Below are 26,028 nucleotides of genomic sequence, written 5' to 3'. Positions count from 1 at the left end.
TGGACTCTGTCATCCGGTTTGGAGACAAGTCGACATCCCTCAGGCGATAGACGTGGCAACCCCCGCAGCCAGAGTGAAGTGGCACCGACTCAGCCGTGGACAATTGGGATGTAGCCGGCTATTGTTGGCAGATTGCGGATAACTAGGATAACTTAGGGGTAGATAAGCAGCAGACTCGAGCCAGTTCTGTTACGGTGAGAATGTAAGTGGACGGAGGAGCAAAGGCCTGCTTGGATAGAAGAGACAGGAGGTTATAGTTGGGAGCGTGGAGGACCATGGCGGTAAGATGGGCGTCAGACAATGAATCAATGGTCTGGCAGATTCAACAACTTATTAACCAAACCGGTTGGTTAACTAAGTTAAAACTTCTAACTAACTACCGGCTGATTACATACGGAGTTACATCATCAGAGCGGAGTGTAACTTACCCGAACTGGTTTAGGTCGTTTTGACCGGGCCCTGCGGAAAGACGTCGCCGAGTGCCGAGATGAGTCAGTGCTGCGGGGCTGGGCGGGTGATATCTCGAACACATACACACATATATCTCTTGACTTTTTTGCTTCTGAGACACTGTATAGCAGTGTATGGTTCTTTATAGAAAATTCAACAATGACCCTTGGGATATTATTGGAATTGAAATTCTGCTGTTGTACAAACCACACCCCTGACAGCAGTTTCTGAATCATCAGGCAAAATAAATTCAATCAAAACAGTTTTTTTTTTTTTTTTTGGTCAACCTTTCTTAGACCATGACTATTCATTCTACTATACAGTCTGTCTGAGAATAAATATGGCCCCTAAGAGACCGCGAGAGGATGGAGCTGCCGATGGTAATGCTTCCAAAAACAAAAAAGGGTTTTCAGTCGGTCCTGCCAATCTTCCTGACGGCACATATCGAAGAAAAGGTTAGCAGTGAACACCTTTTCTCATTCTACGCCTTCTCTGTAATGAATACAACTAAGCAGTACCTATCTACTTTTTGCTCCATATAGTGCAAAAGATCAAGGGAGACCTGATCCACAGGGCCAAGGTCAAGAAATCCTATGCGAAAGTTAAAGCGGAGGAACTTGCAAAGGGAGCTTCAAGATCCAGCTATACCCAAGAATCAACCCTGGAAAATGATGCAGATATCCAGCAGCCGGAACCAGCCAGGCTAGAGTTACACCCTTCCAGACAAGCTATGCTCGATGCTCCATCTACAGAACAACAATCTACAGAACGAAGAATAAGAGATCCTCACAATCGCCGGAAACGTCGACAAAAACCTTCCCCGTTTACCAGAGAGATTGCAATCGCAAAGAGGAAGAAGGAGGAGATTGAGAAAAGGCAGAAAATAAGAGAAGCTAAACAACGAGATCGTGAGGCAATGGCTAGGGCCCGTAGGCCGGATAAGTTTGGAAGGCGAAAACTCGGGCGGGAAAGTAATGTTTTATTGGATAGGGTTAAGAGGATGGTCGAGGAATCCTAGAGAGATACGATACATATAGTGCAGGGAAATGACCTGTGATATGGTCCACCGAATTTACAGTTATATCTTTTTCCATTGGGAGCAATGGTTTCCTCACCAAGGCTTTTACAGACCAGGCAACTTGGAAGGTGAAACTGCAGCCCAATATCAAATTCCCCCAGATTGGTTAATGTTATGGATATGTCCTAAGTGCTGGCTTCGTATGCTCGCTTCGAGTGGTTATGAAAATGCGGCGACTTGTTTGCGCCACATACCAGGGAGGCATTGATGAAGAGGGAGCACTCGAATCTCAGATACAACACTACTCCTCGTCATCGTTAAACAGGCATATACTTCCGGGAGATATACCAGCAAGAGTTGTGTCCGCTTCAACGAACTTAAAGCTTAGAAATTCATGTCTTATGAATACTGCAATCAAAGGGCTACATGAGAGGTATCAGTGCATAAGCGATTTTACATTGTCATGAATTGGCATTTTCAAGGAATTTTTGGACATGCGCCATCACATTCATGTAAGTGGCGTGTGCAGGCAAGAAACCAGCCGGTTACATCTCTAATTAATACAAAAACATGGAAGAATATCTTGTTATATGTTCCTTAGGTTCCTGTCTTAAGTTGGTGAAAGAGGAATAAAATAATGGATCAGCATATCATTATGTCATTGATCTACCTGTTGTTATTCGGGAACCGTTTTATAGTACGTGAAATATTGTGAGCATTTTTGGTGTCGGTACAACATGTATTACCTAATAAAAACAATTCATATCGAGCCGTAGAAGAAGATGCTCAAAGACAACATCTGTATCAACACATGATCGATCGTCGCTCCCCCACGCCGCAAGATCCTGATGTTTCCCCTTCGACCTCATCGCCTTGGCCCCATCCAACGCCCTTAGAAACTTTACAAATCCCGAAACCTGTTTCCTAAAAACCGAAAAGAGCTGCTGAACTATCCGACCGTAAGAGGCGTTCGTGCCATCGTGTTCCACCCAGGTGCCAGTGGCAGCAGCTTTTGAGATCGGGGCGAAAGTGAGAATCGTACCAAATATGTCGTCCAGCAGCTTCCTAGCCTGCATATGTTTCTTGCTCACGAATAAGGCGAAGAGGATCTGATCCAGGACATCTTCATGGAATTCTCGGAGACGGTGCAGGCTTTTAGCATGATCAATAGTTCCGTCTATGTCCCCCTTATCAATGCACTTTTCGATCTTGTCGATTTTTTTTTCGAACTTGCTCCATGTGTCTCCCACGGCAACGTGGAAGGAATAGTCACTCACTGTTTGCACGAAGTGGTGCGCTTCCATGCGGAACTTTTGAGTGATTGTTCTGCTCATGTCGGTGGCATTTGAGCGATCTGTCGAGTCACGAATTAGGCTACGCGTGACCGAAAGCATCCGCATCTGTCTCAAAAGGCGCTTAAATATATTGTCGTATCTGCGGAGGCTCCTAGGAGTGATTATGGCTTTAAGTATTGATGGTGGATGATACTGAAGACGGAGGAAATCCAAAGCTTCGATAGAGTTGGGATTTTTGCACTTCAAGAGCTCATCCCCCGTCAGCTCACGGATTGCGAAGCTGAGGCCTCCAGGTAGTTCTTTGTTCCCAGCCTGGCTTCTGGTACTGTGACTGAGAGGAGAGGTGTCGCCGTGATAACTCTCGGATAGCAAACCCATTAACACGAGGCGAAGTTCCGAGCTGGCTGGTGGCCAGGTATCTCGATTGCCTAGGCGAAGACCTGTGGAGCTTCCACCGCGGGCAACGCCAGCTTTGCGCTCACCGCTATGCATCTCCGGGTCAAATAGGACATGGGATAAGCGTGATGAAAAGACACCGTCCCCCAGGAGTTGGAATCGCCATTGTAGTTGTAGGTGTTTTTTGATTTTGTGTCCCTTGAAAAGCAGATGCAGGCAAGAGAAGTTGATCAGTCTTGTTTGTGCCGAGATCACGGGGGCAAATGAGAGGTGAACCGACGCGTCCAAGGGTGGTCCAAAGAGAAATTTGTTAGCAGGAATTTCTTCGGTTTTAAAACACTGGCTCTCAGCAAGCAAAGTATGTAGTGGATGGTTAGATAAAGACGCGTGGTTTGCGATTATTTCCGTACCATTCTTGTGATTAATATCGACAAGTGAGAAAGCGCCATCAATTGAATAAAACTTGTTGGGAATCGGGTTATCATCATCGATATCCCCATGTAGAGTATTGTTGCGCTCACGATTTTCATCATAAAGGAGGATTTCAGCTCGAAGTTGCGCTTCGTACTTATTTGCTTTTTGCTGGATTTTATCAATATCTTTCCAGGTAAAAGCACACTGCAGTGAAAGGCTTGTTGAGCGGCTGGTGCCGCTTTTTACAGAAAGTGGATGATTAGGGTGGAATTCTTTGAGTAGCCTCAGGCTTTTTCCGCTTTCGAAAATGGATTCCGCATAGCCTTCTGGAACGAAGATTGGCATCGCTTCTGGGCGAAAGCTGTAATCCACAAGCATTGCTTCGATCCCTCCGCCATTCTGGATTTTCATTTCCTCGGTGTTTATGAAACCTTTTCCATTCCTATTGAGTTCTATCAAGGTCTGTGGGTCTGGTCGGAGGCCGATCCATGTTTCAACAAGGAAAAGCCATGATTCAGCCACAAGGGACATCAGTTCATGAAGAACGTCAGATAGCCAGGTAAATTTATGGGAATACTGATCACATCGCGTGAAAACCGAGGATATTACAGCTCCGTCTGTTTGAGCATTTTCTGCGCTATCTATGATGTCGACGAGGACTTCGAGCAGGCATGAGGGACGTCTGAACAGCATTTGAGTTTTTAATAGCGATAAACCAGCTTTAAAACTCTCGTAGACGTGCTGTTCAAAGCTATGCAGCAGTACGGAGGAGACACACGCTAAGCTGGAGAGCGGAGTTGGCAAATCAACACGAGTAGGAGTTGCAAGAATGAATTTTCTTATTTTGCGCACTCGTGTTCCACATTGTAAAAATTCCTCAATCAGACCATTCATGGCAGTCAAGCTGATTCCGGATATGCGCGCATCGCTGATACCCTTTTCAAAAACTCGGGTTTGTTCGTTGAAATGGAAAAATATGGAATTCCAACCTAGACCCAGTCGAAAAAGCGAAGCGATGAAGATATCAGTTTGTGCCACTCGACCAGAATCCTCAAGACCAGATTTTGTAGCCTGATATCCCAAGGCTAAGTCATACCCACGAGGGCCAGCCTCACTGAGATATATAGGACCAGCCTGTCGAACACGATGATTTGGAAATGTATCCCACGATCGCAAGAATACCCCTTCAGTAATCGGCTTTAAAATCGTATCTAGCGCCCAAATTTCTGCGACATCATGTGTTTCTTGTTCTTCTGTATCGTTTGAATCCACACCATCTGGTTGGCTCGCCCCGTTGGATGAGGTTGTGTCCGATTCGACCGACTTAAGCGGTTCAATACCGAAGAGATTTAGTTCGTATATAGTAGAGTCGTTTTTGGCGAAGGAGTCTAAGGAGCTCTGAAAGACACCCTGGGCAAGATCTAAAGCTAAAGGTCAGTTACGACATGTTGGAGGTGTGGAGATATGGTGAGCGGGAGTGTTGGATCACCTGGAAAGTCTTCATCCCAAGGAAGGGAGTCTAGCGGCTGAAGGTCTTGAAGCTGGAAGTAGGAGGGCTCCCAGAGCTTCTCAACAGCAAGCACGAAGGGGTCGTCTGCATCTCTTAACTCCATTGCTTTCCATTGGTTGTTTCCAGTTACCCAGCATATCTCTATATTTGAGTTGGGTTTGACACGGTTCGGGGAAGATAAACGCGGCTGAAAAACTAGTTTGTAGTAGGACTAGCGCCGTACGGCTAAGTGCACGGGCCGCACCTTATTTGACTGTAATCCAGCCTTGAAAAGAGCCTCAAGCTGGAAACTGCGACGGATAGCAACACACAACAACTCAGACACGCTTGAAGCTCACATCTATTCATTGTCTACATTTCTCCATATTTAACTTGTGGTGTTGAGGTTGTATTATTACAGATGCCTCCCAGGAAGAGGTTAAGGCTCTCGTCACAAGGAGCTTCGACTCCGCAAACCGAGAATCCCCAACTAACACCGACAACTCCGGCGCAACCGGAGACCGCATCGAAGCCTGAGGCCGAGACTGACTCCCTAGTTACGGACCCATGGACTGAGGATCAGGAAACATCATTACTCAAAGGCATCATACGGTGGAAGCCAGTTGGTAAGTTTAGCCTCTTGCAGAGCACATATAAAGCTCCAGCTGACCACCGACCCAACAATCGCAGGAATGCATAAACACTTTCGCATGCTTGCTATCTGGGACCATCTAGTGAGCCAAGGTTATGCAGCTCCAAGCGACCAACATAGTCGAATACCTGGCATATGGAAGAAGTTGGAATCGCTGTACAATCTCGCGGGACTGGATGAGAGGGTTAGTCATTGAATCACGGACCGTCATTTGCTGGTAGATAGTGAACTAATGGGGCCGCTAATTCGTTTTCTTTTCAGGAGGCCTCCTTTGCTACAGATACATCTGGCGAGCTGGAACCAGCACAAGAGCCCTATTGTCCGTTTCAGCTCCCGGTCGATGAATTTGGGGAGATGATGTTCGAGAGGAGGCTTGCTCCGGAAGGGACGTCATCTCCTCCTATTAGTCTAACTGGAGGATCAAGAAGAGCCAGCACTGCTGCAGATACAGATGGTGAGACGCAATGAAATATCCAATTATGGGATTTAAATAAGACAAACGAGGCACTAAGAACATTAACTGGCTACCAGAACCGAGATCTTCACCCGCACCTTCTCGCGGTCGGCGGGGAAATCGCAGCACCCGCGCCGCAACCCGAGGCACAAGGTCATCTCGGTTACATGCTGAAGTGGGGAATGGAAAAGGTCGACAGAATAATAAAGCCAGCCCCGCTAAAGAAGAGGATACTGGGGAGGAAGGTGGGGAGGAGGACGTTGAAGATGAGGGGACAGAGACTGGTGAAGGGGAAGAAACAGATACAGCACCTGCAAGAACAACTAGGACACAGCCAACGCGTGGAAAGGCGAAGAAGACAATGCGAGGTGCCACTAAACGTGGTAGGCGACGGTAGCAGGGTTCTTTCGCCGAAGGAAGCTGCTATCAGAGTTGACTCTTGGTGCAACTTCCGGAATCTTAGGAATTAGATGCTGAAATAACCAGTAAAAACAACCGGGAAAGCAAATCCAACCAAGAGAAGATTGCATGATAATGATTTAAGTGAACTTGTATGAGGTTGTAAATATACCACAGGCGGAGTCTAATAATATGATTTATATTTTGTTTTATACGTGAAGTCATAAAGACCATACTTTTGTACATAAAACGTGGGGTTGCAGGAGAGAAAAATGAACATGGGCTAAATTCATGTTATAATCGCACAAAACAAAGGAAATCTCCACCACAAAGTATACGTACACTAGGGTCACCTGTGCCTAGTTGGAAGTGTAGGAGGTCTGGTCGCGAAAAAATTAACGGCGAATTTGTAATAGAAACGGGGGCAGGAGCCGAGAGATAATATACACTACAGTTTCGAGATGATGGCGCCGGCATATTCGCTGGTTTTGGCTTTGCCGCCAAGGTCGCCAGTGAGTGTCTTAATGCTGTTAGCAAGAGTACAAAAGACGCCCAGAGGGTGATGATCCTTACCATTCCTTCTGCAAGGGTGGCGAAGATGGCGTTTTGGATCTTGTTGGCATGCTCATGAAGTCCCATGTGCTGCAACATCATTACACTGCTCAACAGCAAAGCTGTTGGGTTCGCTTTTTGTTGGCCAGCAATATCAGGGGCGGAACCGTGAACGGCTTCGAAGATGGAACACTCATCGCCAATGTTACCAGAAGGAGTCAGACCAAGGCCACCAATCAAACCAGCGCACATGTCAGACAAGATGTCGCCGTAGAGGTTGGGCATAACGAGAACTTTATCGTTGTAGGGGACGGGATCCGTGACGATTTTCAGGCAGGTGTTATCAAGCAGCTCCTCGTCGAATTCGATGTCGGGGAAATCCTTGGACACATCTCTCGCAGTACGTAAGAAAAGGCCATCGGACATTTTCATGATGGTGGCCTTGTGCACAACGCGGACCTTCTTTCTTCCTACCTCCTGGGCATATTGGAACGCAAAGCGAAGAACTCGTTCCGATGCTTCCCGGGTGATGAGCTTAATGCTCTGCACAACTCCATCCACAACGACATGTTCAATGCCAGAGTATTCACCCTCAGTGTTCTCACGGATAAGGACGGTTTGAACGTTATCATAGGGAGTCTTGAAACCGGCAATAGATCGGCAGGGTCGGACATTGGCGAAAAGATTAAAGGTACGGCGGAGTGTAAGGTTGAGGGAAACATGTCCTTTGCCAACGGGAGTCTGGAAGTCCTTTTAACAAGCTGTCCGGTTTCAAAATGGCACCGGAGTAAGGAGGCTTACAGCAAGAGGTCCTTTCAGGGCAACAAAGTTTCTCCTGACGCTTGCAATAGCATCGTCTGGAATAGCAGTCTTGCCATCTTTAATAATTGGAGTGACGTCCACCGACTCCCACGATATTGGTACCTGGTTGTTGGTTTCAGCATTTCTCGTCGTGCAACCAAACAGAAATGGAAAAGAATATGGTACATCCGTCTTCTTACCTTGGCAGCGGCGAAAATATCCTTTACGGATTGTGAGATCTCTGGTCCAATACCATCACCCTCAATCAATGTAACCTTGTATTTGCCCTACATAAGATTATACTCTCAGCTTCGGGTGCACACGGCCAACGGGTTCGCAATTTTTTATTCCAGCGAGGAGGGGAGGAAATTGCGCACGTCGGGGCCCTTTTTGCCAGGGAATTTAGCAATTCTATCTGTAACGGCAATGGAATAGCAACGAGTCTATAATACAGGCACAAATTAATTAACTTCTTGTTTCCGCCATGTTTTAATTTGCATGCTGACTCCTGGGAAGCAGGTTCACATACATTCAATGGGGACATGCGGACTGATTGGGTGGCCGGCTTTCGTAGGCATTGCCGCGCAGGAGCAAAGGCGCGGAGGGAATACATTGTGCGGAACACTGTGGGACAACAGGGACGGAGTAACAGTAAGTGGGATAAACAATTAAGCAATTGAAGGTATTTAAAGCAGGTAACAAATTGCAGAAGAATGCAATCATAAACTATTAATGCGATGTGTTCCGCGCGGAAGTTCTACGTTGTTGTCGACTCAGTCCATTCCGGCCCTCCGCTACCAAGATCCACGCAAGATCTTTCTGGCTTAGATAAGCAAGCGACCGTTGTTTGTTCTGTTTGCTCAGGTCCAGCAACGTTGGGTACCTTAACTTAACTTCAACTACACCGATCAACAGGAGTCCTTACACGACCTAACTGACAACGGAGAGCTCGGCGCGGAATGGAGGTTGGGAATTATGTCTATCTTCTTGAACAGTATTTGCGACCAATTCCGGATATCTTATCTCATTTAAAGTCATTTCGCCGTCTCTGCATTTGATGCTTACGCCTTATTATGGCGGCCTTTGATACCGATGTTACTGTATACTACAACATTCCCACTCTTTACCCAGAGGAATGGCCACCGGAGCTGGAAGAAAGCGATGATTCTGATGGTGAAGAATTCCAGCCGTCCGGCGTCCCCACCTCGACCGCCCAACGACGCAAATCGAGATATGCCGCCCTACAGAGACATGGGAGTGATCGCAGAAGCATAGTACCTGGGTCTCAAAGGACCGGGGATGGAAGGGATAATCTGGTTCAAAAAGACGAACCGGATCCCTTGGGATCTTTTGAGAGTGTGGTTAGAATGCTGAAACAACGTGGCATCGCCGACGATGACGTTCGCGTTCGAAACCGTTACCTTTTGTCGTCTACAACATTTTCACCTGCTTTGTTCCTCTCTCAAACGCACTCATCCGATTCAACACAATCGCTTTTAGAAGGCCTCGATTTCTTGTCTAGGTCAATCGACCAGAAATCGGCATCTTTGAAGGTATTAGTCGAGTCAAATTTTGAGCGCTTTGTCCGCGCGAAGGCGACTATCGACAACGTATATACAGAAATGCGAAACCAAGGCGCCCAGCCTGACGAACCACCACATCGATCTCATTCGCGCAATACCAGCAGGTCTGGGTCTCACATCAGAAACTACAGCACGGGAGCTGCAGTACGTTCGATCAGTGCGGAACGCTTACAGAAGAACTCACTTACAAAAGAAAGCGAATACGGGGTTAAGGGTATACGTGTGCCATTGATGGAGGCTTCAGGAAAAGCTGAAGAAGTGTGGGGTCCGGCACTCGGAGGTCGACAGCGGGAGGATGGTTTGAAATCCGTCATCGAAGCTCTGGAAAAGCATCGTGAGATATACGAACTTGGGTCTAACCTCGTCCGTTCAATTAAGCAACGAGATTACGATGCGATAATCGATCAATACAACCGTGCCAGGAGGCATGCGATCGATGCAAAACTCATTGCAGACAGGGCTACAACCACAAAGCGACCCTTGACCGACAAGCAAGTCCATTTAATCCTCGTGACGGGTAGAATGTGGATGGATGTTGAAAAACAGATACAGGCCTTTAAGCGAGATTTGTGGCGACGGCTAAGCAGCGTTCCGACACATACTTCTACTATGAGTCTCGATGGACCCTTTGAAGAGCATATGGAACTGATTAGTACGCTACTTGAACTTGGGGTTGACGATAATCCAGTCTGGGTATGGCTTCTTGGACGGTATGACTATTTGAAAACCAAAATCCTGGCTTTCTGTGAGCGATCAAAAGTGGAAGTTGAAATCCTTCGGCGTCGGCTAGCCAATGGAGAGAAACCCACCCCTCAAGCTGTTGTTCCATATATTCATCTATCTAACCGCGACGGCGTGGCAACTTCCCAGGATTTGCTCGATACTGAACCAGTTCTGGAATTATGGGAGTGTATTCATACGTATCTTAAGAAGCTGCTATCTCTTGAAGGTGGCCTCCTTGGAGATGTTATTGAGTTTTGGGACACTACAAAATCGTTTATCGATGGTAGTAAGCAGAAGCTCCTCCCTGCGGGATTCGAGGGTGAAAGTCGCAAACACCACCGATTATCCTCTGGTGGAGTTGAAGATTTGAAAAATGGTGTCATCGAGCTTGTAAATCTCATTCGTGACAGTGCTGTGTCGATTTTTGCGGACCCTCCTATAGATGATATCTCTCTTTTATTTTCACCACTCCCCGCCACTCCCAACACTCCCTTAACTGGCATAACCCCAACGGACTCTCGTTTCAGGATAGACCCCAAGGATATTCCCCCGCTATCACCCAGGAAAGGGGAAGCATGGGAGGATTTCGCGTTCTGGCCTCCTTATTCAAATTCGCTTAGTGGTGTCCATTATCTCAGTCAATTTCTTATTCTAATAGGAACAGCTGCGAGCGAGATGGCTGCAATGAGCCCGATATCAAGCGGTAGCAGCACCTACGACAAGCTAAAACTTCTCGTCAGCGGTACCCGAGAACGGTCCGTCCGGGCGGTATGTGCGGCATGGAATAAAGATGCCGAGAGTATTAAGTATCTTGAGGACTGGACTCGGGACCCCGAACGGAAGGATATGACTAAAATGCCCGGGCTTTTCGTGGCATTCGAAAGTGCCGTTCTTTCTGGAATGCAAAAGATATTATACATCTCAGAGGCCATGACGAAATCACTTGCGGGTGACGTCGTCACCCCGCCACCAGCAAAGCTATTACAGATGGTCCGTTCCCAGTTTGTGACTAGTGTCTACAAAGCACTAAGCGGGCTTGTCGAAAATGCTGAACATCCAGTTACGACTGAAGGAGACAACGAATGGGTCCTAGTTGGGCCTGTTGTCCGCATTGGCGGATTAGATATTTCATCATCTATCTCACCTTCAAGTGGCATTGATTCCAACAATAGGGTTAGTTTTACTATGTCAAAGAAGCATGAAATATTGGCTGTATTTAAATTGTTTTACTAACTGCTCACCTTTCAGAACGTTCGAATGCTTCTCACTCTCTCTAACCTGAAAGCTCTGCTTACTGACTACGTGCCTCAATTGGTATCTAATTTCGAAACCGCTTTCTCTGTTAAGTTAACTGAGGAGTCTAAAACAATTCGTGATGTTCTCGGCCAAATTGACACGCGTCTCTTCCAATCGTACACGCGCCCCATGATCGCCACCCTGAATTCAACGATACTCGAGGGAATCTCAGCACCTGACTGGGTCCCTTCAACGAGTCGGCCAGATCAAGTCTGCCCGTATGTATATGCAACGATGCTCAACCTCGTACTAGTGCATACAGAAGTGTCTACAACTCTACCAACGGGTTCCCAAAATTCGTCAGGCGCTCCAGCATCATCTCTCACGAACGAAATACTTTCACACCTTCTAACCCAGGTATCCTCATCTCTCCTGAACGCTTTCATGCAACGTCCCAAATATTCACTCCCAGCCCTCATGCAAGCAACCCTTGATACAGAATTCATCGCGCAGACGCTCTCCCAGTATGCGACAGAGGAGGCTTCAAAAACACAAAGCCAGATATACCTCGAGCTTGATCGTCGGACCAATAACGATGCTAGAGCTAAATTGCAAGATGAGCTGGGGGAGATGAGGAGTGTTCTGAAGCGGTTACGGGAAGCGACTCGTGGGGAGTTTGCGTGTTTTAAGAAGGCGAGGAGTGGTGGGAAGAAACAGTAAGGTAACTTTACTTATCTTCCTTTGGCGATATTGTGAATTGTATGTGCGATTCTTAAACCGTGATTCTACCATTAACGAAGTATATTTGAATCACCTTTAAGTGCTGGTGTTTAAGAGTTTTTTTCACAACGCTGAGCGTTATTCCTTATCTGAATTATATGTGTGATGGAAATATAGTAATTTAACTCACAATTGAGCATCTAGAAGTTTTATAGAGCATCAAAATGGCAAGATGTTTCTTCACATGTGAAAAAACGGTGTTAAAGGGGTTCTCAATGCATTGACGTTAAACAACCATACAACCCTCTGTTTAGTTATCAATTTTCCCTAGCTAGGTCACTTTGAACTTGGAGACATCATCACTCGCGCCCCCTCTTCCTTCATTTCCTCAAAAAAATACCAAATCAGACTCATTCCAGCCCATGCCCAACAATATTGTTCTCACTGCATCTGCCAGAGCTTCAGGTCCACATATAAGCACCACAGATTCTTTGTTCTTCTTCACATCAACGTTAACATACTCCCTGAGTAAATCTTCTGAAATCCGGCCTCTGCGCCCCGGCCAAGCCTCTGACGGCTCTGTCAGGGTGTGGATAATATGGCATCTGGTCTTTGGATGCTGCGTCATAAACTCATCCAGTTCTGCACGGCAAAGGATATCGGCTTCCGTCTTGTTGCCATCGAGGACTACGCATGAAGTGTGGTCTTCTGCGTCCTTCATTATAGCACGAAGCACTTGGAAGATGGGCGTAATGCCGCTTCCGGCGCAAATCATATAGAAAGATTGTACGTGGCGCGTTTTCCCACCTAGGAGCACTTCCCCTTTACCCAGATACTCGAATTTTCCAATTGGGCCTTTGAAATTTACGGTTGCGCCTAGGGGAATTTTGTCTATTGCCATGGTCATTTTGCCACCGTTTGGGTAGCTAGGAGTCGAAGGGTACAGTTTTATGAGGAGATCCATGGTTCCCACAGCGTTTGTTTCGGACGTTGGGGTGTACGCTCTAATTAGGGCTTCATTAGTGGAAGGGTCGTCAATTTTGAGCATGACATGTTTGCCCACGGGAAGACCCAAGGATTGAGATTCATGGGAGAGTTTAAAGCTGAAACGGCGTGTGTCTGGTGAGACCACTGCCTTCTCGGCGAGCATTGATGGAACCCAGATTCTTGAGTCGAGGAAAATATCGCGTGAGGGTGACAGTGGTTCTTCCTCCTGGTTGTCATTTAGAGCCTCTTGTGATGAAATTTCTAGGGTCCCGATATGGTAATCAACCATCATAGCTTTTGCGGTTTCGCTATCTGGGTATAGATAGTTAGCAAAATGTGGCAAGCTATGTTTAAGTCGTAATTGGAACCTCACGAATGGCCATAAATTCGCCCGTTGCATCAGTGCCAGCAACAGAGATTATACTCTGTGCACCTCCTGGATGTGCATCCAAGAACGTAGTGCCATCATACACCTGGCCTTCAACCACAAACCAAGGCTGACATCCAGTTTTATGTCTTTTCAACTCCTTCAAGCTGATGAGATTTTTCAGGTCGGGCTTTTTCATGTTAATTTTAGGAATCTCCGTCACTTTTTGCTCTTCACTAGCCTCTGTACTTTCGCCCCAGTTTCCATTTGTCAAATCTCCGCCACTTTTCTTCACACGCTCCATCCAGCCACCAGGAATCGAAGCGGGCTGGGTTGGGTGCTCAAACCTCAGGTATCCATCACTTTTGGTAATAGTTACACGGAACCAAGGGTTATTCATCATACCAAGAACTGACCAGTACATATCGCGAGGCTGGATATTCATTGCCTCGTCCATTGCTCGCACAAGAATGGCATCGCTAGCTTCCAACTCGTACATTGGTATTCCAAGGGACCAAAAACACCAGCAATAGCATGTTTCCTGCCATTGCATGTCGATTTGACCTCCGTATAGACATTGATCTACTTCACGATACTTGTCTTCGGGGTATTCAATGACTGCTAACTTCCATGCTGTTGCGGCAAACTAAGGTTAGCTGCAATACGTCCGATAAAACATAGAGGACTTTACTTACTCTTCCCCTTATTTAAGGATATTTCAACTCTTGTGATCCTGCGGCCACCTCCTCCATAAGCATAACCCCTGGCAGTATATGTGGAGGTGTTGCAAACGGACGCTCGCTCGTCGTGTTGCGGATACACGACAGCAGAATTGACATTTAGATCATATATTGCATATCGCTCATCATGCCACCATTTTGTTTCCTTAGCGGAATTTTCTGGATATACCAAAGTCCTAAAGCCAAATCAGCTGGAGACGTATAAAATCGAGAGGGCCCTGATCAAACTGACGGCAAGACACGATTATCGTATATGTGATACCAGTTATCGCTTGGGTTTTCTGATAGAATTAATCTCTTCAACCACTTAACACTTCGTCCGCCAATCTGGCCTGGAACAACCGCTCGCAGTGGACGACCATGATCTGGTCGGAGTGGCTCTCCATTCATTTTGTGTGCTAGCATTATCCCTCTGTTGGAGTCCATTACCCAGTTCAACTTGACAGATGTGCCATAGTATCCGTTGGGCTGAGGATAAATTGTCAATGTTGGTCGAAACAAACCTAATATCAATCGCAGAACTCACCAGTCTATCTGCTCCCTCCATGCACACATATCTTGCTGTTCGAAGCGGCTTTGCCAGTCGCAGGATAGAGGACATCAATGGGCCCGTGAAAAGAGCCGTCGATACTCCAGCAGCTCCCCATGAGAATCCTTGGGACTTTCTCACCTGGTTCTGTTCTTTACGTCTGTTTCCAGCGCATACCAACGTAATGGGGACAGTAATTTGTTCGAACTCATTCAAAATTTGTGTGAATTGCAAAATCATTGGACATTCCACTAAACTGTCAATAGCCAGTCAACAGGAATAGCTATGCAACATCTAGTTTCAATATACATAATTTACTTAGCCTTACCCTTCAATACTGAGCTCCCAACAATGGATATCCTCCTGACGAACATTCGGTACATATCCATGATTTCTCACATAAAAAAGCTCAGGGGAGGTAAGAAATCCTATGAAGCCATTAGTTCGAGGTTTGGAATATGTTGTTATATTGTATATGACAATATTCAAGGAAGAAAGTACCCTCATCAAATAGGGCAGTTAAAGGAGCCTCGACATTGAAGGGGTGCTTTCCAGTAAGCCGAATAAGGCGTGGATCTCTGGGCACATGTTCATCAGGGGTATCCCTATCTATGTGAAGAATTTCTGTCGGTTCGTTAGTAGGGGGTGGAAGGGGAATACCGTGGGTCGATGAGACTGATACTTCAGCTCGTGCCGGATGTTGTGGAATTTGAGGAACAAGACTTTTTTCTGTAGCAATAACTGGAAGACTCTCTAGTTGAGTGACAGCAGCCATTTCGACATCGAGTTGCAGGAAAATTTTCTGCATCAAATAAATCTCATTCAGACGGCACAAGAGGACACAGTAATGAAAAAGGGGTCTCTCATATACAAAGAGGAGCGGAGAGTTCTTATTGTCAAATAACATTCCCACGAGCAGGGCCCGTTGTCATACCGAATATCGGCGACTTACTGTGTCTTCGGAGCACAAAGAATCAACCCCGGAAATCTAGATTGGAATCACATTTCGCAGCTAACCCGGTAGTTGTGATGTACGTCAACAGCCGCACAGCTTCTCATGGTTCCGCGGAAATGAAAACACAAATGCATCATAAACCACAGAATTACGCCGTTGAGGAAATGGTTGCATGCGACAATTGTGTTTATGGAGTGGCGGAAACCACCTCCGGACATCTAGAGCAGTCGACGGGGCAGATAAATGCCAAATCCAGTAATTGGTAGTGCCGCCAAATGGAGAGCGGATTGAAAGACTCGTATCGCCAGGATGCGTGATTGTTGATTAGAAAACTCACGATTGCACATCTGAGATCCAATGCCCAAAACCCGGAAAGAGTGGCGTTTTGTTTCCATCATCATCATCAGGAGGTGCAATTTGGACCATCATCAGATAGGACTGATCTCGAAAATATTAGAGAAGCCCTTTTGTACTTATGCAAATTTGAAGAGCGGAAAATTTCATACATTAAAACAATCAATCAGGAAACACATAGTCAAAAGTTGAAAATGCAGCTCTCGAATGAACATATCAATGTTATTGAGGCCCCACGATAATACGGTCAACCCTGGTGCAATGGGAGTAACACGACCAAATGCAATTAAAGGGCTCGAATGATACAATTCAACATCACTGGTTAGTGAACCTGAACAACCTCGGATAGCTTCACTTAGAAGTAGTTGACAACAGATTTGAGATTTCGATGGTGGTGATCTGAAACTTAACTGGAACCGGAGTAACTAACTGGTAAGTTAGTAACTTAACTTAGTTATATGTGGCTCAGAATCGATGACTAAGCCGGGGCAGACCCAACCGCATTTCAGCTCTATCAGCTGTTTACAACAAGACATCATCAGTTAACGGTGCTCAGCTGGGTGCGGATATAAGATGATAGGTTAGCGTTCTCATCGGCGAACGAGGACCCACACATTGCATTGCAAGAATCTCACCGTCATCATTCTTTGAGCCCGGGAAATCGAAAATTTGTATTTCAGCCCAGCGAATAGGGTGGATGTCATCCATAGAGCTATTTCATAGGCAAAGGCTGGTTATCCAGTGAAACCGGGAAGTTTCGCCATTGGCCTCCTTTCCTGCCGTCTCAGCACTACGGTCCCCCGAGTTTGTGATGATACGTCCTGCTCATGGATCGATTGCCGCTTTGCCGAAATACACCCTCGGAAACGATTCTAGGGTCGCCTTTGCAAACCGGAATATATATCAGACTTGCAGCTCTGCTGATTGATCTAGCATCGAAACACAAAAGCGGTGTTGGTGTCATGGTTTTGGTGTCACTGTAAAACCAGATTGCAAGGTCTAGAGGCGGCGAAATCGAACCATCTTAAGCTTGGTGAGGTTGATTGAGCGCAATTGATGGGTCTATGCTAAGATAGTTGGACGGAAGTCTCGACATCCGGTGGCGGAAAAAGAATTTGGGAGCTCGGTTTTGGTGCGGAAAGGAGTCGCGGGAGTTTAGCTCTGACAACAACGACAGAGGTGCTGTGCCTCCTCCCTATTCCTCTTGAGAATATTTTAAAGGATTGTGGAACCTTTTCCCGCTAGCCGCATACCGTTGGCAGCAACTGAACAACCACATCCCTTCTCGGCGAAAAAGCTTGTTTAGAGTGGAGGCAATACCAATTCTGCAACATCGAGACGCAGCATCGTGACGACCTCGTCGTAGCTGCATCGTAGATACAGATATCAGACACCTACACGAGGGTCTGTACGTGAATTAGTCATGAGTTTTACCTTTCTTTCGGTCCATTAATATATTGGGTAGTGATTTAAAATACGCAGATTGTGCTAACCTCCAGGCAGATACTTTCTAGAATGAGAATATGATATTGGGACAACATGGCCTTTGGCATCCTTCCATCTGGAATTGAAAAGGTCGACGTTCTTTGGTTTTAAATTTCACAGAAAACCCAAGAACTGCTAGACCACTCATATCAGTACGAAACTGACTCTACCCCGTACTAGGCATCGAGATAGCTAGTGCTATTCTCATCTTCGCTGATAGATATGGTTTAAATTTTTGTTAGAAACGTAAAGTCATATCCAAGGTTTCCTTCGGCATCATGTTCAAAGGGAAATCTCCGTATAATCTACGAGAAATGTCTTCGTCGACACAAATTTAATATCTATCCCTTGCGATTAACTTTTCATAGAGTTTCGGTTCAAATACAAAAAAAGGGATCAAACCTCTGCTGTCGGCCGCAATGGTGACGCCATTCAACACTCTTTGCAGAAACCGTGCCACTTTACTACATTCCACTCACAGTTGGAAGATCTTACTATAATTGCCATTGGTTAGGGATTTCCTGAACCCGCAGATCTCTTGAACTTTGATATTAATCAGTTAGGGCATAGGAGTCACCTTAGCTCTCTGTTTATCAGCCCTTCAGGCAAAACGACACGGAATCTCGACAACCATTATAACATAAATTCCAGCCTGCCGAATGATGAGACTTTCGTCTATAAACTAACCACCTAAGTCTCACATATGATTACCCTATAACAGTACATTATATTTATCCGCGGAGAAGCCGGAAATGCAGTGACGGATGCCACGAGGTAGAAGTACTTTTAATCACGTCTGACCACTGAGGGCTTTTCTCCGAGATTCGTTGCGTCCACTGACTAAAAGAGCCGGAATGTTGATTAAACGACATACAGCCTTTGATCTGCATCAGTGGATAGCTGTCAACGGTCAGTGGTCAGCGAGCCCAAGATAAGCTTCTCTTGTTGTCTTTCCATTCCAGCATCAGTACGGGCTAATGGATAAGGAGATCGATCTCTCGTCATTGCTGCACAGGGGGAGTTTAGATGGCAGCTTCGGTTCCCATGTTGTCGGTAGTCAAGTCGCAGAGAGCGATAAGGATCGGGGTGTATGAGAGACCCACTCCTTGCACTAGGCCTGGACCTAACTGTTTCACGATCTCCAAGATCCAGGACCCTGTTCTAATTTGAGTCCAACTGGTAGCGGAGACCTATTCGTCTTTATCCTGTGACGTTTTATTGGAAATCACTGTCAATGTGTACAGAGGCGAAGGCGTGAAAAGCATGCCGAGAGAAGTCATTATCTATATCCATGCGATTTATGCGTGACCCCATATGGAGTCTAATTAATTGCCTTTTAAGGGCAGAACGAAATCAAGAAGAATAATCAAGTCATTCAGCTCCCGCACGCAGCGAGGTGTGATATTCCTGTTGAAACCCTACAAAGTCCCGGCACAGCTTCTTTTTATGACTGCGAAGAAGGGTCATACAACATTTTACCTAGATTTAAGCCCAGTTTCCTAGTTGCCTTCTCCCGTTAGCCTGTGATCTTGCTGCATTCCTTTTTTATGGATTCTGGGAGACTTTTAAGTTTCAATTCTCCAAGTCCTGCATGCGGGGTTTTTTGCTCTTCCTTTTCTTCATAGTTTTCGTCGCTAATGACCAGGTAGAAGTGGTTGAGGAGTTATTCGCCAAATTTCACGTCAAGCCTCCCATTTATTGTTATATGCCCGGATTGGGATTGCTTTACGTGGAATATCTTGAGAATATATTGATTTCTTTTCCTTTGCTAAAAACCCCCTTTTCCACTCCATCTCCACTGGTGGAGTTGCAAACAAAATAATAAAGATCTTCGGATTCCCAACCAGAGGCCATTTGACATATCCATCCCGATCTTGACGGCATCAAAGTGCTACAACCTCGCACCAAGTGTGCATCCATGGCGAACAGCGTTCTGAGGTCTCTGACCGCTCCCCCTGAGGTAAATCCACTGAACAAAAAGGCTAGAACAGTGCCTGTTCTCAATCCCTTTAACATATATGGCCGCATTTTCTTCTTCTCGTGGCTTGGATATATGGTTTCATTCCTGTCTTGGTATATTTTCCCGTGGGTTTCCCGTCTTCTTCGATAGTTCCTCTAACATATTTCATTAGGTGCGCCTTCCCGCCGTTGGTATGTTTCCAGAACAAGGCCCTAGACACCATTGAGAACAGTTTAGTTTAATCTGTCCATTAGATGACGATCACAATTCGAAAAGACCTTAATATGAGCGAGTCTGATGTGGCTAACTCAAATATTATGGCTCTCTTAGCATCGTTAGTTAATTTTGTGGCTCCTAATAACGACGCACACACTGCTGACCTTCAAACAGCTTTTTGGTTCGAGCTTTGTGCGGGCGACTATGTGATCAATTTGGCCCTCGCTGGGTCTTTGTTGGCACTATGATCGCCGGCTCTATTCCAACAGCTATGGTGGGCCTGGTCACCAATCCGAAAGGCCTAAACGCTGTACGGTTCTTCGTTGGCATTCTAGGTGCCACATTCGTTCCCTGTCAGGTGTGGTGCACTGGAGTGTTCGACGAGTCTATTGTAGGCAGCGCCAATGCTCTGGCTGCCGGTTGGGGAAATGCGGGTGGGGGTATTACATAGTGAGTTTAAGCCAAAGGACATAGCTCAATGAAGCATGGCTAGAAAACTAACCAGCAACTGTAAAGCTTCGTCATGCCAGCCATATTTAATTCCCTGGTGAAAAACAGGGGACTTGCCGCTCACAAGGCTTGGAGATTGGCCTATCTTGTTCCTTTCGGTGTCATTGTTTCCGTAGCTATAGGAATGGCTCTCACCTGTGACGACACTCCCACGGGCAAGTGGTCGGAACGCTATAAAACCGCCGCCCAGTGCCAAATTGGAAAAGATACTGAAGACTTTGTTGTGGAAGGGCACTCTGGAGTCCAGGATTTAAAGTCCTCTCCAGCTTCCAATGTATCTGCGCCAACACTATCGGAATCAGAGAGAGTTGACCTCCACCTTGCAGGAACACCCAATGCCAGCGAGGCTCAGGGGCAGGAAGCTAACCTCGGAGATGTGACAGGAGAAATTATCGTTGCCCCGACATTCCGTAAAAGTCTTGATGTTGTTCTCAGCAAAGAATCCCTAGCCCTCGCAGGGCCATATGCTTGCTCCTTCGGTAAGCCCCTGACGGATATTGTCCATGCACCCACCCACCCACACTAACAACTCAATCGAAATTGTCCAGGAAGCCAACTGGCTATTAACTCCATGCTAGGTTCTTACTATTTCTTCAAATTTCCGGAACTCGGTCAAACTGTCTCCAGCGACTGGGCCGCTATGATGGGTTTTTTGAATTTGTTGTGCCGCCCTCTTGGCGGCTACATCAGTGACGTAGTATACCAGAAGACTCAGTCAGTTTGGGCAAAGAAAATCTGGCTGATCTTCCTCGGTTTGTCATTCAGCGTCATCCTTGCTGCTCTTGGATTTTCAGACCCCGAAGACAAGTCTACCGTGTTTGGACTTATTGCTGCTTATGCTTTCTTTATGGAGGCATGCAATGGAGCGAACTTTGCAGTGGTACCTCATGTACACCCTTACGCGAATGGTACGCAGACGCTTCCATCTCCCCTTTGTTCTCTAATATTGATTATTTTGCCATTGCATGTAGACTAACTCAAATCTCTTCAGGTGTCGTTTCGGGTTTGGTGGGCGCTTTTGGAAATCTAGGTGGCATCATATTCGCAACCATATTCCGCTCCAACGGTGAAAATTACAGTCAAGCAATCTGGGTGATTGGAGTGATATCCATCGCTGTAAACATGGTTGTTTGCTGGATCCCACCTGTGCCGCGTGGTAAGGTTGGCTAGCGGTAATTTATTTATTTTATTTTATTTTATTTTATTTTGGATTGCCTTCGGAGGATTTATGAAGAGGATATACGCATCATGTTTGTTATGGGGCATTTTATTAAATCGATTTATGAAACGGACGGAACGACCTATAATAAATAGATCGCATAGTTACTACTGCTACTAATCAAATAATGCTGCTTCTATTTCAACCATGTATTTATATCCACTCTAGTTGCACCTTCTGAGTCGCCTCATCCGCCAGACACTTACTATGAACCCCAATCTACAATCTCGAAATACCAAACCCGTCCTTCTTCTCCACACCCAACATCGACCTTCTAATTTCTCCCACTGTCCCGGCTCCAGCTAGTGCCATCGTCCTCGAAAGCTCCCGTTCAAGGATATCTAATACTCTTATCACCCCCTCCTGACCGCCAAAGCTCAGTCCCCATAGGGCCGAGCGTCCCACAAGTGTGAAATCTGCACCCAATGCCAGTGCCTTAAACACATCGCTGCCCCTCGTGATTCCACTATCAATAATGACAGGAATTCTGCCACGAACCGCACTAACAATTTCGGGAAGTGCTTCTATGGTGGAAGAGACAGAGTCGAGCTGTCGACCGCCGTGATTGGAGACAATGACTGCATCTGCGCCATAATCAATGGCTAGCAATGCGTCTTCAGCGGTCATTATCCCTTTTAGGATTATTTTCAGGCTAGATTTGGAGCGCAGCCATGAGATGGTGTTAGACCAGGTAAGGGATGAGTCGTTGAGGGTGTCGTGGTTCCCACGCGCAATTTTCGCAGCTTCCTGGGCGTTCCGTGCTTCAAGGAGGATGCGGTTCATTGTTGGTTTTGCTTGCGGTGAATTTCCTTCAGGAGAGGATTGATTTATCGTCTGATGAAGATTTGCGAGGGAAAGATGAGGAGGTAGAATTAAGGCTGTTTTTCGCTCGTTTATACGGTTGCCCAGAATAGGGGTATCGACAGTAAGGACAAGGGCTTTGTAGCCGGCCGCTAGATAATTCAAGTAGATAATTAATATATCTTGCGGAAGACATGTTTATTTCGCAATAAAATAATTCAATAAATACCGAATCGCTAACAGCTAAACATACCTTCAGCTCTTCCTATTACTTGCGCACATCTTTCTCGATTCTGCGAGATATACAACTGAAACCAAAAGTCCACCGAGCTGCCTCCGTCCGGTGCTCGAATAACGTCTTCCAACGCACATGTCGTATGCGACGACAGGATCATCGTGGTACCACGGCTAGCTGCTGCTCTGGCCATGTCGATTTCTCCATTGCCACCCGCCAGCCTTTGCATCGCACTGGGCGAAATTCCAATTGGGATTGAATATTTTTTTCCAAGTAGGGTGGTGCTAGTATCGACACGAGAAACATCACGTAAAACCCGGGGCCGCAGGATTAATCTATCACAATCAGTAAAATATCATATAAACAGGGGCCCTAATTCAAAGGCCAATTTTATAGTATCAAATCGTAAGATGCGCACCTATCAAAAGCGCCCCTATTCCTCCTCAATGCGTTCTCCTCATCCGCCCCAGAGGCATAATAGTCCCATACTTGCTTAGGAAGCTTCTTTTGTGCTAGAGTGGCCAATTCGGCAATTGTTATAGGATCCTCCTTCTGTAGACCATCATCTTGTGCATCGCATCGCTTCGTATTGTGTCTCATTTCGTCGTTCTGGTTAAACCCAGCCGGCCAAAATATCAATCTATCTTCTAGATGAAGTTAAACCCAAACTGCTGTTGCAGTTCAGTGAATTTTCAGAGAGAGAAATCAAGGTCGACAAGAAAACGTGAAGTTATGCACAACTGGGTTAGATATTGAAAAAAAGTAAAATTAAAAATAAAAATAAAAAATAAAAAATATGCAGATTGGTATATCATTAACACCCAAAGTACAGAATTGGCCCAGAGGAGATGTCGAAGGAGGTTCTAGAGCTGAAAGTCCAAATGAAACAAATGTATATATAAAACGAACAGCCGCCTCCGGAGTGAAGTCTTTCTCCGGCTCATTCTTCAGATTTAACTAGGTTCAAGCCGCGGTCCTTGCGTTTTTTTCATCAGTCAATTGTCCCGAGATTTTGTTAAATGCTTCGGAGTTAAAAGCTAGTTAAACCCCGCATTAGTTATTCCGCTTTGGCGAACCAAAACTTGGTGGAGGCCGTCAGACTAGATCTATCCAGGGAGACCTTCAACCCCGTCGGCCGTAGCTGGTCAAGGTGACAGATTTATACATGACCTAATTATTCAATCTACCAAGAAAGCTACCTAATAGTTTATTTTATCCCTGTAAGGTCTAAGCAGTTCCGCGGCCACTTGATTGATAGACTTGAGGCATTGATGTAATCGACCCCTGAGCCGGTCAGCAAATTCAAAATATCTTCAATTGAGAATGCCAGCAATTCGTGGTAAAAGGCAATAAACTCTATAGAAATAGAGGTAAACTTGAACTCATGATATTCCCTTTAAAAAGCAAGAAGTTCCTCAATTCATGAAGTTGCGTGTTATATATTTAACTCCACTGGACTTAATTGCAGGTCTGCAAGAACTAGTTTACATGAAAATTCAACTTGGCTGATGGAGATTGAAGAGAATCAGCTAGTTCAATAAACTTTAGATTTGAATAAATGAAAATTACTTTCTTAGTTAGTATTTAATAAAAATGTTATTAGTTAACTAATTATTTTCTTTATTAACTATATAATAAATTTATCTTTAGTTAACTGTTTTTTTTTTAACAAATATTATAACTCTGTAAAGTTTAAAATTTTTTATTCACTTTATATTAATTTAAAAAAATACTTTTTAAATTAAATTATTTATAATAATAATAAAATAATAATAATTTAAAATAAATAAATATATATTACTATTAATTTTATTAATATAACTGGATAAATTAAATAATTATTATCTTTAATAGTTTAATATTTAATTTCATCATATCGTATGCAGTTTTTGAATATTTCTCTTTGGGGATTTCAGCTGCCGGAACCTATTTGACAATTTCTCAGAGCCATTTATGAACCAAAACATATATATTAGACAAGCTAGCTAGATAAAAGAACTACAAATCAAGCCTTTATCATGCAAGTACCTCATGGATTTCCTTGGTGATGTCATAAAATAAGTAAGATCTAAATCATTGGACTATCAAAATAGATGTAGAATTCATCTTGACAACTTTCACTCTGAAGAATGCGCGTCGTGTAACCGGCCTACAATATTCAAATTGGTAATGAGAATATTCACTTTCAGCCGCAAAATCAGCAGTTTAGCTGTTATCTACGAAGTTCTATCTGAAAACATGGCTGTCAATTTGTTTGAGAGTAAATATGCGGTGTTGGCGTTGTTTGCTTGACTTCCCACCTGGTACCCAAAAGTTATTAAAAGGAATTTTTAGATGTGGACTCGTGGTTGCCGATGTCAGGACAAGCCATACAAGTTATATATCTATACAAGGATCTTGACGCTTGAGACCTGTCCTGTTGCTAGGCATATGGTTCGAGTAGCTGCAGGGAAATGACGTAGAATAGTTACAGGTAACTAAATCATCTGACGGGATTTCAGGAAGGTTTTCGTCATTCCTCGATATAAACGTTGTACTCCTCATGGAATCGAAATATAGAATTTTGATAATATCAGTTGTCACGAACTGCAAATGAAACGTGTCATATATCAAAAGAAACTCTACTTTTTTCTTGAGTGTTTGCCCAACTAAGAAGCAAGATTGGTGTGTAAATCTTCTTCTATTTATAAATACTTAGCTGAACAGTAATGCAACTTATACTTTTCATCTTGTCTTCTTTCAAAGCATCTGAAAGAGTAGCTATATTTTAAATGTAGAATTATAAGAGGACAGCAGAGACACAGATGTTTATGCGTGAGGCTGATCTACTGAAGCCTTCATTCATTAATTACGCCATTCATGCTATTTTCTGCATCTCCGAGGTATTACAGGCATGTACGACAATGGGAGCAAATATACAAATTCGCGAGACACTGAGGTAGTTATTCTGCGCCAATGACATCATTAGTAGTGCCACCATGCGGAAATTTAAAAGTCAGCAAGTTGATATGAAGAATGAACAGTCAAAAAGCAGTAACTGCCGCAGAGACTCATCAGAGAAAAAGGATGAGCCGCAAAGAAATATTAAGCAGACTTATTTTTCACCACTATGTGTGTGATTGTGCCAAATTTCCAGAGTCCCAAGTTCCGTGCTGATGAGTCCTCAAGTAGTCTTCTGTGGGCATCCCAGACCATATCATGGCAATCAAGCGTCAAGATGTAGGTATGAACATGGTCTCACAGGGAACCTTGCCTACCGCAAGAGCCACCGTAATTATATCGACCCAGGTTTGCCTTCTCCTGGTCGCTGCATGGGTCGCAATGTTCTGCGGGGTTTGCCACATGTAGTTGAAAAAGAATCTGGTGCTGTGCATGGAAAACTTCCTGTTGTGATATTCAGAGCTGCATACTTTGAAGAGCACTTGATCTGTGCGTCCTTATGCATCCTCATGTAGTAGGTGAACTGCAAATGCAGTGCTTCACCTTCT

The 26,028-nt window shown here is 45.1% G+C and overlaps 8 protein-coding genes across 8 annotated transcripts; 4 read left to right on the top strand and 4 right to left on the bottom strand.

Annotated features, from left to right (window-relative positions):
• Positions 1-790: 790 nt before the first annotated feature.
• On the top strand, positions 791-1,468 carry PAAG_07732 (hypothetical protein; the record flags this gene model as incomplete). Its single annotated transcript, XM_002790387.1, has 2 exons — positions 791-905; positions 993-1,468. The coding sequence occupies 2 exons, from the start codon at positions 791-793 to the stop codon at positions 1,466-1,468; spliced, it is 591 nt and encodes a 196-aa protein (XP_002790433.1).
• Positions 1,469-2,214: 746 nt separating this feature from the next.
• PAAG_07731 (hypothetical protein) lies at positions 2,215-5,186 on the bottom strand (the record flags this gene model as incomplete). The annotated part of the gene is made up of 2 exons (XM_002790386.1): positions 2,215-4,994; positions 5,063-5,186. The coding sequence occupies 2 exons, from the start codon at positions 5,184-5,186 to the stop codon at positions 2,215-2,217; spliced, it is 2,904 nt and encodes a 967-aa protein (XP_002790432.1).
• Positions 5,187-5,483: 297 nt separating this feature from the next.
• PAAG_07730 (hypothetical protein) lies at positions 5,484-6,565 on the top strand (the record flags this gene model as incomplete). Its single annotated transcript, XM_002790385.2, has 4 exons — positions 5,484-5,688; positions 5,753-5,898; positions 5,976-6,168; positions 6,246-6,565. 4 exons carry the CDS (start codon positions 5,484-5,486, stop codon positions 6,563-6,565), a joined length of 864 nt encoding a protein of 287 aa, XP_002790431.2.
• Positions 6,566-7,015: 450 nt separating this feature from the next.
• PAAG_07729 (isocitrate dehydrogenase subunit 2) lies at positions 7,016-8,533 on the bottom strand (the record flags this gene model as incomplete). Its single annotated transcript, XM_015846311.1, has 6 exons — positions 7,016-7,087; positions 7,141-7,860; positions 7,921-8,043; positions 8,121-8,207; positions 8,298-8,363; positions 8,450-8,533. The coding sequence occupies 6 exons, from the start codon at positions 8,531-8,533 to the stop codon at positions 7,016-7,018; spliced, it is 1,152 nt and encodes a 383-aa protein (XP_015700705.1).
• A 460-nt stretch (positions 8,534-8,993) lies between these two features.
• Positions 8,994-12,182, top strand: PAAG_07728 (hypothetical protein; the record flags this gene model as incomplete). The annotated part of the gene is made up of 2 exons (XM_002790383.2): positions 8,994-11,399; positions 11,475-12,182. 2 exons carry the CDS (start codon positions 8,994-8,996, stop codon positions 12,180-12,182), a joined length of 3,114 nt encoding a protein of 1,037 aa, XP_002790429.1.
• A 388-nt stretch (positions 12,183-12,570) lies between these two features.
• On the bottom strand, positions 12,571-15,580 carry PAAG_12411 (hypothetical protein; the record flags this gene model as incomplete). Its single annotated transcript, XM_015847904.1, has 7 exons — positions 12,571-13,481; positions 13,543-14,169; positions 14,232-14,452; positions 14,509-14,744; positions 14,803-15,061; positions 15,134-15,233; positions 15,307-15,580. 7 exons carry the CDS (start codon positions 15,578-15,580, stop codon positions 12,571-12,573), a joined length of 2,628 nt encoding a protein of 875 aa, XP_015702476.1.
• Positions 15,581-19,517: 3,937 nt separating this feature from the next.
• PAAG_07726 (nitrate transporter) lies at positions 19,518-21,455 on the top strand (the record flags this gene model as incomplete). The annotated part of the gene is made up of 7 exons (XM_015846310.1): positions 19,518-19,672; positions 19,732-19,750; positions 19,814-19,893; positions 19,950-20,225; positions 20,292-20,764; positions 20,834-21,193; positions 21,277-21,455. 7 exons carry the CDS (start codon positions 19,518-19,520, stop codon positions 21,453-21,455), a joined length of 1,542 nt encoding a protein of 513 aa, XP_015700704.1.
• A 268-nt stretch (positions 21,456-21,723) lies between these two features.
• Positions 21,724-23,140, bottom strand: PAAG_07725 (peroxisomal (S)-2-hydroxy-acid oxidase; the record flags this gene model as incomplete). Its single annotated transcript, XM_002790380.1, has 3 exons — positions 21,724-22,457; positions 22,559-22,875; positions 22,959-23,140. 3 exons carry the CDS (start codon positions 23,138-23,140, stop codon positions 21,724-21,726), a joined length of 1,233 nt encoding a protein of 410 aa, XP_002790426.1.
• Positions 23,141-26,028: the final 2,888 nt, after the last annotated feature.

The sequence above is a fragment of the Paracoccidioides lutzii genome, assembly GCF_000150705.2.
Source record: "Paracoccidioides lutzii Pb01 unplaced genomic scaffold supercont2.25, whole genome shotgun sequence".
Lineage (NCBI taxonomy): Eukaryota > Fungi > Ascomycota > Eurotiomycetes > Onygenales > Ajellomycetaceae > Paracoccidioides > Paracoccidioides lutzii.
This window is presented reverse-complemented; position numbering and strand designations above follow the sequence as displayed.